The 13,866-nt window shown below is 35.7% G+C and overlaps 1 protein-coding gene across 1 annotated transcript in view; it reads left to right on the top strand.

Moving 5' to 3' along the window:
• LOC123525678 (synaptonemal complex protein 2-like) overlaps window positions 1-13,866 on the top strand; it is a 104,672-nt gene that overhangs the window by 30,625 nt on the left and 60,181 nt on the right. Inside the window, exons 11-15 of the mRNA XM_053538929.1 lie at window positions 1,774-1,819; window positions 3,595-3,699; window positions 9,443-9,518; window positions 12,717-12,883; window positions 13,584-13,649. Of these exons, the coding sequence (XP_053394904.1) occupies window positions 1,774-1,819; window positions 3,595-3,699; window positions 9,443-9,518; window positions 12,717-12,883; window positions 13,584-13,649 (460 nt within the window). The remainder of the gene's footprint in view (window positions 1-1,773; window positions 1,820-3,594; window positions 3,700-9,442; window positions 9,519-12,716; window positions 12,884-13,583; window positions 13,650-13,866) is intronic.

Raw genomic sequence — 13,866 nt, 5'->3', positions numbered from 1 at the left:
ACAGGGGCCTGAACATTGAAAACCATTTCCGATCAATAACTAGAGAACCACTTGACCCAGAATGTTGAAACTTCATAGGATGATTGGTCATGAAGAGTAGATGACCCCTATTGATTTTGGGGTCACTCCGTCAAAGGTCAAGGTCACAGGGGCCTGAACATGGAAAACCATTTCCGATCAATAACTAGAGAACCACTTGACCCAGAATGTTGAAACTTCATAGGATGATTGGTCATGAAGAGTAGATGACCCCTATTGATTTTGGGGTCACTCCGTCAAAGGTCAAGGTCACAGGGGCCTGAACATGGAAAACCATTTCCGATCAATAACTAGAGAACCACTTGACCCAGAATGTTGAAACTTCATAGGATGATTGTACATGCAAAGTAGATGACCCCTATTGATTTTGGGGTCACTCCATTAAAGGTCAAGGTCACAGGGGCCTGAACATTGAAAACCATTTTCGGTCAATAACTTGTGAATCACGTGACCCAGAATGTTGAAACTTAATAGGATGATTGGTCATGCAGAGTAGATGACCCCTAACGATTATGGGGTCACTCTGTGAAAGGTCAAGGTCACAGGGGCCTGAACATTGAAAACCATTTCCGGTCAGTAACTTGAGAACCACTTGACCCAGAATGATGAAACTTTCATAGGATGATTGAACATGCAAAGTAGATGACCCCTATTGATTTTGGGGTCAGTCTGTTAAAGGTCAAGGCCACAGGGGCCTGAACATGGAAAACCATTTCCAATCAATAACTTGAGAACCTCTAGACCCAGAATGTTGAAACTTCATAGGATGATTGTTCATACAGAGTAAATGACCCCTATTGTTTTTGGGGCCACTCCGTTAATGGTCAAGGTCACAGGGGCCTGAACATTGATAACCAGTTCTGATCAATAACTTGAGAACCACTTGACCCAGAATGTTGAAACTTCATAGGATGATTGAACATGCAAAGTAGATGACCCCTATTGATTTTGGGGTCAGTCTGTTAAAGGTCAAGGTCATAGTGGCCTGTTCATGTAAAATCATTTTTTGGAAATAACTTGAGAAGCATTTGACCTACAATGTTGAAACTTAATAGGATGATTGGACATGCAGAGTAGATGACCCCTATTTATTTTGAGGTCACTTGATCAAAGGTCAAGGTCACAGGAGCCTGAACAGTGACTGGAGAACCACTAGGCCAAGAGTGTTGAAATTTAGCGGGATGACTGGACATGCCAAGTAGATGATCCCTATTGCAGCCAACCATCAGTGTCTCTTTGATTTTTGCTCCTGACCCCTATTGACTTCTTGCCTATAGGACATTGCATTGGGGGAGACATGCGCTTTTTTACAAAAGCATTTTCTAGTTAAAAGTTAATTTTAAGAGCTTCCTAGAATGAACATTTCCCCTCGGCACTGACATCTCAAATTATTTGTCTCTCAGCTTGTGCGTGTTAGAGCTACTCTTTGGATACAGTATTCTTTCATGTAATGCGAGGAAGTGATTACCCTGGCTTGTGGAATGTTGATACAGTCATACTGCTGGTGCATGAAATTAAAGCTAGAAATTCATAGTTTTATGACCTAGATAAGGTGTTGTGTCTGGAAGCCAAAATAAAATCAAAAAAAAAAATCATTGTAAGTAGATGATAATTAAGAGAAAAGCTTGTCTTAAGTTTGTGTCATTTACTATTTACTTGTGAATCTGTTCTGATTTCTCAAAAGTATACTGATGGAAGAGTTTTACATACCTGCTATTTTTACATCCATTGCAGAGTTTTTTCCCTTCCTTGTGTTAGAGCTTTGGTTGGAAATAAACAGGTATGTGTTATTTTCATCTCTACATTAATAGCTAAGGGAAGAGTACAACTTCAAAAGATATTTATCATCACCCCTTCATTGGAGAGGATGTAAAATTTTGTTTTGTCTGTGTTGACAGTTTGGTTTATGATCAATAACTAGGAAATACTTTGACCAATACTAGTCAGTTTTTTAAGATATATTACCAGTAGTTTGGAGATGAACGTCTTTGTTTCTTGTGGTCTTAGGTTTAGGTCACAGAGACTGAAAATGGTTACTGATCATTAATTAGAGAGCTACAGGCCAACAATAGTCAAATTTTATAGCATGATTGCCTGTGGTCACTTCATGATGAATCTGATGATCCCTATAGCTTAACATTTCTTTGACTTACGGACATCGAAATTAAAAGTATGATTATTTAAGGGATTAGGAGGTCCAAGAACAGGGTTACAGTGATGCCTGGTCCTATTGCCATCAAATTTTCAACCATGTATTTTTATGGTCATCGGTTGACCCCAGTAAGGCCAAAAGCCACAGCATACTAAATTATCTCCCGACAGACCAACATGGAGGCATATGTGTTTGCAGACAGCTCTTGCTTTTAAAAGACAATCTTTCCATACTTTAGAAACAGGGATGATCCTTTAAAAGAACTTTTATTACTGCATGTTTTCTGTTGATATTTTTATGCTCCGCCCCCTACCTTCCCTCCTCCCCCTCCCACTACATTGAAAAACAGGTTGTATATTATTTTAAGAAGTGTAATCTGTCTGTTGGTAGACCATTATTGATTTGGCTTCTGATCAGTATCTAAAGAATGCTTGGCATCACAATGTTCAAATTTATGGGAGGATTTAGTACATGACCCCTTTGTTTTTTGAGTCAGTGGATTAAAGGTTAAGGTCTCAGTGATCTTGATGCTGAAAATGGTTTCTCTTGAATATCTAAAAAGGATATTGGTCTACAGGTGTAGAACTTTATAAGATGATTACCTTTGGCCAGTGGTCAGTACATGACCCCTAGATTGTTCTGGGAATCATTGGGTCAGATGTCAAGGCCAGTGACTTTGATACTGAAAATGGAATCTGCTTGTTAAAGAACACTGGCCAACATTCATTAAACAACATGAGGTGATTGCTTGTGGTCAGTATATGAATCCTATCGTTTTGGGAGTCTGTAGGTCAAAGATCAATTCCACAGTGACCTTAAGGCTCAAAACTTGTTCCCGTTAATAAGTAGGGAGCACTTCAGCCTTCCTTTATAGGATGTTTGTCTGTTGACAGTAGATGGTCCCTGTAATTTTAAGGGGAAAGTAGGTCAAAGTTCAAGATCACAATGAACTTGAGACTGGTAACAGTTTCCACTCAGTTACTAAAGAACGCTTTGACATACAGTCGTCAAATTTCACAGGATAATTACCTGTGTCCAAGTAGATGTCTCTGTTATCATTAGGGTTAGTAGGTAAAGGTCTTAGTGACCTGTGCTGAAAATGGTTTCCACTAAGTGGGTAAAGAATGGCTAGCAGTCTTTATAGGATGGTTTGTTGTTGGCCACTGTTGTTTTTGAGGTCATTTGGTGAAAGGTCACAGCATACAAAATTACATACACACTTGCCTCCTACAGGCCATCATGGGGGCCATAGCATGTGTTTAACATACAGCCGTTGTTAATGCAAATGTTTGTTTCAAAATACTCTTTGTGAGTTACAGCTGATTCATACTCGCAAAACCTTTTGCCTTATGGGTATGTGTTGGAAGTAATATGTAAAATCAAACAACAGATTTTTTATGTAGCTGAGGAAACCATCTGATGCTGGCTATGAAGAGTTCTGGGTGGATTTCAACATTGGCAGTGAGAGACTTACACTCTTCTGTGAACAGGACAGTCTATATAGTCAGGTGAAGAATTACATATTGCTATTATGCATTCAAACTCATTTAATCAAGTTGATCCAAGAACTGACCTTTTTTTTTTAGCTTGCTATTCAAAGAATAGTGACAGCTACCCTACTCACCTGGGGTCAGTCACACCTTGGTTTAAATTTTGTATACAAGGTTGTGTCTAACCATTGCATTTGTCGGATTGAAATTTCACACAATGCTTCCCAGTAATACCAAGGTAGATTACTCTTGATTGAAATTGATACAAATTGTGACCCTTTTTCGACTTAAAAAAAATCTTTTAAAGGTTTGCATTCAACTTACTCTCAAGCTGTACCTCTGCAAAAACTATACATGTTGGATCGAAACTTCTTACAATTTTTCCCAGTCTAGAGACCTACTGAAATAGCAAAGTTAGGTAACCGTTGTTGAATTTGATATAAACTATGGGCCTTTTTTCTGTAAAAAGTGCTAAAATTCTGTTAAAGCCAACTATCAGAGTATATCTTAGTACAGGGATTTCCCGGACGCGTGTTTTTTGAGTCCCTGACACATATTTTAGGTCAAGGACTCGCATTTGTGAACTGGCGTGCAACCGTGGGACCCGCCTTTTCGCCAATCAAATTTTCAGTAATTTGGTCCTTTTCAGTATCTAAGCTTCTTTTCGGTAGTTACTGTCACCAGCGCTTGCACATTTCAAGCGTCTAGCTGACACAGGATTATTGCTACCGCTATGTCTTTATTTCTATGCCTCCGGCATCTACTGATGCAGGAGGCATAAAGTGATTGTCCTGTCCGTCTGTTTGTTTGTCCATTCGTCCATCTGTACGAGGTTAACCAAATGGGACCGTTTCATCTAGCATCAGTACCCCTTACTAGAATGACTTGATACTAATGCAGATGTAACCTGTGACCATTCTTCATCTTCAGACATCACCTGACCTCAGTTTGACCTTGAACTTGACCTCGTTTTGGACTTAGGTTGCTTTGTATCGACAAGGATGCCACCAGGAGCATGAAGCGTTTATTGAACGCAGCTCCTTGTTTGGTAATATTTTCCACAGAGTAGGGGTGTAACGATACATCGAACTATCGATGCATTGCGATACTAAGTGTCCCGATAGCATGCATCGATAGAAAAGTCACGATCCAATAACAATCGCCGATAGTTCCTTCAACAATCGATAGTTTCGATAGTTTTGAAATTTTTGTAAATACAGAAATAATTTATAATTTATAAACCAAGAAACTGAGCCAGCTTTCATTTGCGCCTCGGAAAATGTTAACGTCTCCATTACAATAATTACCCTCACGGAATTAAACTACCATAAAGGACTGAGAAGTCTGTGAGATAATTAATAAATTTAGTTTCTTAGAAACTTTGATTAAATATATTTAAATAACCTGTTAATTTTAGATGAGAAAATGTACTATGGACATGGAGAAAGAAGGCTATATACTTGTATTATACAGCAAACTGTTCGGTAGGGCCCTTCATTTAGTGCTGGTACACCTTAATCCGATCCATTAATTTTCGTCTTTTTTGATGCTTTGGGTTATTAAACATGTTGACATTCGCAACAAAATGGCCGATTCATTTGAGTATACCTTGCATAGGTTTATTGTTTTACTTATTTTTCCGAAGCCAAGGAAGGCAAGAAATATTTAATGTTAGAATTATTTCTGTCCGTTTCAGTTATACAAACATCTCAATGTGTGTTAACAGCAATTATAAACAGTGCCGTCTGTTACACTGTGTAACAATGCCAGTTGGTAGCTTTACTGTATAAAATATGATGGCCGATAGCTATTGCAATAGTATCGCAATAGTAACGTGCAATAGAATAGTATCGCAATAGTTTTTAAGCAATATCAATAGTATTGCAATAGTCAAAATTGGCCTCAATAGTCACCCCTACCACAGAGGTAAACAATAAAGCAGGGAACGATCCAAATAATAATAGTCTAGGCCAGTCTGATGAAGTTGAAACTTATTCCAAGGGAAACTCGAAAGAAAGAAAGTTTTTAAACGAGTAGACAAATAATTTGTATGGCTTCGCTACTGAAATAACATGTATTGCAGCTACTGTGTGTCGAAACTGTATTATTGAACAAACTTTCTGCTGCAGACAGACCACAGTCATAGTATTATAAGTTTGATTACACCCTCACTCTATGACAAAATCTAGAAAATGGCTACAGCAATAAGATTTACCCTTGGAATTTGAGATGACATAAATCATATAAAATGGTAATTATTCAGGGTTAGTACCAGTAGGATGAATAAAAATAATTACAGGTCAACTTATAAATGTAATATTGTATCTTTGTTGTTTAGATATTTGCTTTACAATTCATGAATATCTAATTAAATATAATTGGGACTTCCAAAGTTAACCAGGACCCCCAAACTGGCAAGTGTGGGAGTCCCGTGACCCCCATCCAGAGAAAGCCAAGGGAAATCCCTGTTAATAGCAACTACATATTATTGTATTGGATTGAAACTTGACTAAAGACATGCTTCTCATCAAATTTTTTTAGCACGTCTTATTTTTGAAAAAAATCTACGAGGCATTGTCACTTGATTGCCGGTGCCATTGTTGGTGAATATGTTTGTTTAGGTCCGCCTTTTCTCAAAAAGCTTTGAAACTTTGCCCACTTGTTTGTCACCATTAGTTGACTCAGTAGGCTAAGAACCATAGCTCTGATTTACATTTTGTCAACATTATTGCCCTTTTTGTACTTAGAAAACTTGAATTTTGTGTTGAAATTTTTTGTTTAGGTCTACCTTTTCTGAAAAACGAGAAGAGTTACCGCTTTGAAACTTTGCACACTTGTTTATCATCATAAGTTGACTATGTAGACCAAGAACCATAACTCTTAACCTCCATTTTGTCAGAATTATGACTCTTTTTGTACTTAGAAATTCTGAACTATAACACTTTTCTTACATACTGACCAGCACTTGCAGGTCTACAAGCGATGGCACTCGTAGGCAGTGCTTTTGTTAACTTACATAACCAAATTAAAGAAATCTTGGTTGTAATTGATTCAAATTACATCCCTTATTAGAATTTAATAGAAAATTTAACTGAAATTTGCAAATTGTCATAACTGCCATAATAATTTTAATCTGTAAAAACTTGTATTAACCAAGTTATTAAAGTTTTGCCAAGTTATAGCTGTTTCTTGACACAGAAGCTATTGGAACTAACTGAACACACGTCACTGTCCAGAAAACAAATTAATACAATCATGCTCATTTTGGACATAAAAAAAATCTGTAAAAGTTTTGCTAGAAGGCTGTCTGGTGGAAAGCTGTTGTTCATGTTTAGGGTAAAAGAAGTGAGGAAAATCTATGAAAGTTATTTTATTTGCATTAAAAGACTGGTTAGAATGAAGTTTGCTTTGAGGTCTAATAAAGTATTTATTCTTTTAATTGGTAATAGTTTTATAGGTCATCACTGGCCTGAAATAATTATATTTTTTTATTACCAGCAAAAATGACGCATTTGAACTGAAATGTATTTGATATTAATTTATTGTGGTTATTTAGCATAAATTATTCATTGATGGAACAGTTGCAATTTTTTTTTTTTTTATCTTAAACTGACCTTTGACACCAGAGACTACGCATTTTTTCCAGACCTAAAGATTTATGGTGCCTTTTGTTTTAGGGTTATGATTTCATTTTGGTTAAGAACTTTCTTAATACTAAGTTATCACTTTATCAGTTCAACTTTTGAAAAACCGGAAGTTGTAATGAAAAAACCTCCAAGTGTATTTTTTCAGCACCTGAGTTTTTTATTACCATTTTATATTAATTTGGTTCTTGCCAGTCTCTTAGCTGGGAAGAAAATAATCAATTAGCATTTTACTACAAGATAGATATCTGACTATTTGATTGCCCTGAAATAGTAAAACAAAATGAAATCATAACCTGCATGAAATGAACAAGACTGCAGATGTTTTGTTTAATTAATTCCTGTTATCTGTTTGAAACATCTATGTACACTTTTTTTTAGTCGGACAAAGAATTCAAAATTTTCCATTGCAAAAATTCTAATGTTACAGGTGTGAAATTAAACCATTATATAATAGTAATTAAAGGCAGGTTTAAGGCAGTGTGCATATTTCAATGAATGTCTTTGGCCTGTGATAAATTTATGATGCATAATAGAAATTGTATGAGTTGCATTATACACACCCAGTCAGATTGGCCATTAATAATGCTATGGTTGAAATGAGCACAATGTTGATCTGTTGCAGGTATTTGAAATATGATTTTTTGCATATCTTGATGAATTGTGTAATTGTGTGCAGAGTGTCCTGTTATTACACACTTGGGTAGTTTAGATAAACTTGTCAGATTCCTATCTGAAAGTCTAAAGAAATATTTGCTGTTGGAGATGCATGAATCAGATAGTTTAGTTAAGATGAATAAATACAGTAAAATGGCATTTCAGTGAACTTATCTAGACATTGTGTAATTATATATTTAAGAGCAATAATGTTATGTACAAGAAGGAAATGAAACCAGGATCTATTGTCCTTATTTTTTTATCTCGACTATTTTTTTCAAATAGTCTTGTCACCATTTATCGTGTTCCCATATCACTAAAATTTTGCATATAAGTAGGTTTCTCTAAATCTGCTAGGCCTAATGCTATCAAACTCCACTCATATATTGAGCATTATGAGGAGACTTCATCTGACAGGTAGATAAATCTAGCTTTTTTGTTGTCAAATTATGCCCTATTTTAACGTAGGCTAGAATATCCGCATGTAGGCATGTTTCTCAGGAATTAATTAACCAAATATTTTCAGATTCTTCACGCATACATGTTTGGAATCATGAGTTGACCTAACATGGCAAGTTCCATAACTGAAATGGCTGAAATTTATAATGAAAAATACTTCAGAATCCTTTTCTTTACAATAATTTAAAAAGTCCCATTACATCTCTCACAGTTGTTTAGAATGATGTACAGTATCAGTGGTATTGTCTTGTATTTAAAGAGAAATCTGAGAAAAACCATGTTAACAAAAAGGTACATCAAACAGTAGTATTTAATTTTGTTGAAGTTTACTAGGTCCTAAAACTTTTGTAATTAAGCAGAGCCAAACATAAACAGTAATATCTTGGTCAAGACTGATAACCAGTCAGTTTGGACCAGAATTCTGAGAGTTTTGGCTTTTTAGACAAGAGAAAAACAGAAAAGCAACAAAGCATTGTCAGGTCAATAACTTTATTCATTATGCAATTCTTATTGTGTTTAAGTTTAATTTTTGTCAAGCCCGCTTGCGGTGAGCTCGGTATAATCGCCACTTTTGGTTTATGTGCATCCATCTGTGCGTGCGCCCGTTCGATTTTGTCAGGACCATAACTTTGACATGCATAGACCAATCTTGTTTATATTTGGCATGGATGTTACCTCAGTGAGAAGTTGTGTCATGCGCAAACCCCATGTTCCTATCTCAAAGGTCAAGGTTACAGTTGGAGGTCAAAGGGCAAATTGAAGTTTGTCCGTAGCATTTCTTCATGCATGGTGGGATTTTGATGTAACTTGGCATGAATGTTTACCAGTCAAGCGCAAGAACCAGGTCCCAAGGTCAATGTCACACTTGACAACTGGCGGGCTCGACATTCTGCCTGTGGGCATACTTGTTTTTTGATTGGCAGCTTTTTCACTGTGTTCAATACCGCTGATTGGCAATAACTATTCTTATTTATCTTACATTCTGAATTTATATGTTTCAGGGTACTCAAATAGACGAAGAGCTGTGGGAAACTGTTGCTATTTATAAAACAGATGTACTCCAGTGTGCCTGTCATGGTATGTTGTTAGGAAATCTTTTTTATATGACTTTATATTATCACACCAGTTTCATTTGAAAACTGTTAAATAAATGGAGGTACAAGTTATTATGAGACAACCCTTAGGTCAATGGTTAAGGTCACATTAATCATATTAATCTTGATGCTGAAGACTGTTTTTCCTGTCAATAAATGGAGAATGCCTGGGATGTTATGAGATGATAGCCTGTGGTCATAAGAGGACTCCTGTTATAGATATTTATTTAGATATCCTATTGATATTTATAAGGGTTTTAGGTCCAACGGCTAAGGTCTCTACGTACTTGAGACTGAAAATTATGTACCAAGTCACCTGTTACAGGCCGCCTGACACATGAGCATATTATGCGTTTTTAGCTCGACTTTTCGAAGAAAGAGTAGAGCTATTGCACTCGGCGTCGGTATCGGCGTCAGCGTCGCCGTTGGTTAAAGTTTTTGATAAAGTCAAATATCTCTGTTACTTTCAAAGCTATTGACTTGAAACTTAAAATATTTATTTACTATCAAAGTCTACACCAGAAGAAACAATCCCCATAACTCTGTTTGAATTTTGACAGAATTATGCCCCTTTTTAACTTAGAATTTTTGGTTAAAGTTTTTGATAAAGTCAAATATCTCTGTTACTATCAAAGCTATTGACTTGAAACTTAAAATACTTATTTACCATCAAAGTCTACACCAGAAGAAACAATCCCCATAACTCTGATTTGAATTTTGACAGAATTATGCCCCTTTCTAACTTAAAATTTTTGGTTAAAGTTTTTGATAAAGTCAAATATCTCTGTTACTATCAAAGCTATTGACTTGAAACTTAAAATACTTATTTACCATCAAAGCCTACACCAGAAGAAACAATCCCCATAACTCTGATTTAAATTTTGACAGAATTATGCTCCTTTTTAACTTAGATTTTTTTTTTTTAATTTGATAAAGTCAAATATCTCTGTTACTATTAAAGCTTTTGACTTGAAACTCAAAATAGTTATATACAATCAAATCTGCACCAAGAGACACAATTCCCATAACTCTGGTTTGAATTTTGACAGAATTATGCCTCTTTTTATTTTAGAATTTTTAGTTAAAATTTTTGAAACTTAAAAGTTTTTGTTAAAAGTCGAATATCTCTGTTACTGTTAAAGCTTTTGACTTGAAACTTACAATAGTTATTTACTATCAAAGTCTGCACCAGGAGACACAATTCCAATAACTCTGATTTTAATTTTGACAGAGTTATGTCCCTTTTTAACTCAGAATTTTTTTTACTGGCAAAACTCTAATTCAGAGTCGAGCACTGAGAAAAGTCGAGCGCGCTGTCTTACGGACAGCTCTTGTTAGCTATCCTGTCAAGTGGCAGGGTGAGCTTTTGTGATCGCCCTTCGTCCGTCTGTCCACAATGTCTTGTGAACATGATAGAGACCACATTTTGCAAACAATTTTGGTCAAACTTGTACAAAACTTGTATTGGCATGATATCTCTGTTCCTTTTGAAAACTGGCCAGAATTTGCTATTGTGCGTGTATCTACAATTTCTTGTCTGCACGATAGTGGTTTCATTTATGATTTTATTTTAACCAAACTTGCACACAACTTGTATCACCGTAAGATCTTGGTTCCTTTTTTGAACGGGCCAAATCCCATTATGGGTTCCAGAGTTATGACCTCTGAAAGAGCCAAAATTAGCTATTTTGACCTTGTCTGCACAATAGCAGCTTTATTTATGATTTGACTTTTACCAAACTTGCACATCAACTTCTTCACCATATGATCTTAGTTCCTTTCTTGAACTGGCCAGATTCCATTATGGGTTCCAGAGTGATGGCCCCTGAAAGTGCCAGAATTAGCTATTTTGACCTTGTCTGCACAATAGCAGCTTCATTTATGATTTGAATTTGCACAAACCTCTCGGTTCCTTTCTTGAACTGGCCAGATTCTATCATGGGTACCAGAGTTATGGCCCTTAAAAGGTCCAAAATTTGCTGTTTTGGCTTTTGCAGCCATATAGAGACTTCATTTATGGTTTATTTTGATACAAGCTTGCAAAATATCTTCAACAACCATAAATCTTTGATTCCATGATGAATCTGTCAGATCCAATCAGGTTCCAGTTATTTATATCTGATTACCTCCCCTGATTTTAATCAAAATGGATTTATATCAGTAAGTACTTTTAGGACTCATTTGAAATTTCATTATTGTCAGGAGTTGGACTTATACAATCAGGGTAGATAACTATTGACTGATTTTATGTCAAATTACCTCCCTTCACTTCAAATTAAAATGGGTATATCTCCGTAACTAATGAAGGTACTGATCTGAAATTTCATTTGTGCCATCAGATGGACTTGGACAATCGGTGAAAATACATATTGACTGAATTTATGACAAATTACCTCCCTTTATTTTACATGTAATTGAATGTACCTAGCAGCTTCTAATGAGATTGGTTAGTTACATTATATATGTCTTCCATGGTAAGAAATTTCTACTTTTACTTACTTTTCTAATATATTGTTGTAAAGGCTTGTACTCTGTATCTTCTACATGCACATACCAATGCATTATTACCTCCCCTGATTTTAATAAAAAGGGATTTATCTCAGTAAGTATTTATAGGACTCATTTGAAATTTAATTATTGTCATTAGTTGGACTGAGACAATCAGGGTAGATAAGTATGGACTGATTTTATGTCAAATTACCTTCCTTTGTTTCAAATTAAAACGGGTGTATCTCAGTAACCAATGAAGATACTTACTTGAAATGTCATTTATGCCATCAGATGGACTCGGACAATCAGGGAAAATAACTTTTAAATTTATGACAAATTACCTCCCTTTATTTTATGTAAATGAATATACCTCAACAGCATCTAATGAGATTGGTTTTACATGTTATTTACAATGTAAGTCTTCCAGGGTAAGGAATAGTCATGCAAGTACAAAAATGCAGCATTTGAGTCAAGGACCCTCAAACTTGGTACGAAGATTGGCTATGACTAGTACGTGACCCATAGGTCAAAAGGAATTGTTACAAGAAAATATTTATCCTGATAATATTTTAAAGTGTATGCCTATGTGATCTTTGTCAAAACTTGATCTTATCATTAAGAGCAGTGGTACTCAGGTGAGCGATATAGGGCTTTCATGGCCCTCTTGTACAAATATCTCTATTATTTTCAGAACTAGATGGGTTGATTGAGCTGGAAATATGTTTGAAAAGTCCAGTCTGTGATATCTATCCGAGTCAACACCAGGATGTTACTGATAACAAGATCAAAGTATATTTCCTGCCAGAGTTGGAGGACCATATAGCACATGCAGTAGGATTCACATTCGACTTTAGTGAGGTATTTATTCTGTATTGAGAGTCTTTAACAGAAACATCATGATGGTGAAAGAAGTTCATGTACAAATCAGTCATTGTTTCAACTGGACAAATGATTGGGTTCTACTAGTGAGAAATGTAAAAAAAAATGGAGAGATAGCAAGATGACATATTCACAATACAACCTTCTGTAGTATTGACTCCAGCATTTATGCAGTAAAGTATATTATTGTGAGTGAATGTTCAAATTAATGAATCAGTTAACAGCAACCTTTGTTATTCACATTAGATGATTTAGTAGACATCACATTTGTAATATCAAAGACGTAAAAAATGGTACTAATAGCTTCCTCGCTTGGCGCTCAGCATTAAGAGGATAGTGCTAGGACTAGTCAGCCGGTGTCAGTATAATGTGACTGGGTGGGATATCATGCCACGTGTCTACGGCGTGATATTCCAGTGAGGCAGCACTATAAAGTTGGGCATTGTGCTCACTGCTACAAGTAGACACCATCGTTTATATGACTGAAAAACTGTTGAAAAAGACGTTAAACCCGAACACACACACACACGCGTTTGTAATATTGTCAATTTGTTTTCCATTATAGCAAAGTGTAGAACAAACTAGATGGTGATTAGATATAGTATTTTTGTATCTCTGATAGTCATGTTTCTGTCATTAATCAAACATTATACTTACAAAGTTAGGGATTTACTTGCAGAAAAAAAGTAAAGTGTCAACAGTTAAAACACCGCTGCAAATTTCGATGAAAGATGTTGAGGATGCTGTGAGTGATACTTTGATCTTGATTAAGCATGCAGTTTTTCTATATTATTGAAAGCACAGCTTATATAACAAATATGCATTTGAATTTTTGATTTTGTACTCAGAGGTCTGCTGTTAAAGTCTGGTCAACAGTTACATCCATAAGTGTAAAATCTATGAATGTGTCTCTATGTTGGAGACTTTTAAAATTGGGAGAAATTCCAATTTTCAAAGGTTAA

Source organism: Mercenaria mercenaria, chromosome 3 (genome assembly GCF_021730395.1).
Source record: "Mercenaria mercenaria strain notata chromosome 3, MADL_Memer_1, whole genome shotgun sequence".
NCBI classification, from domain to species: domain Eukaryota; kingdom Metazoa; phylum Mollusca; class Bivalvia; order Venerida; family Veneridae; genus Mercenaria; species Mercenaria mercenaria.
Note: the sequence above shows the minus strand (reverse complement) of the source record. Positions and strands in the feature narration are given on the sequence as shown.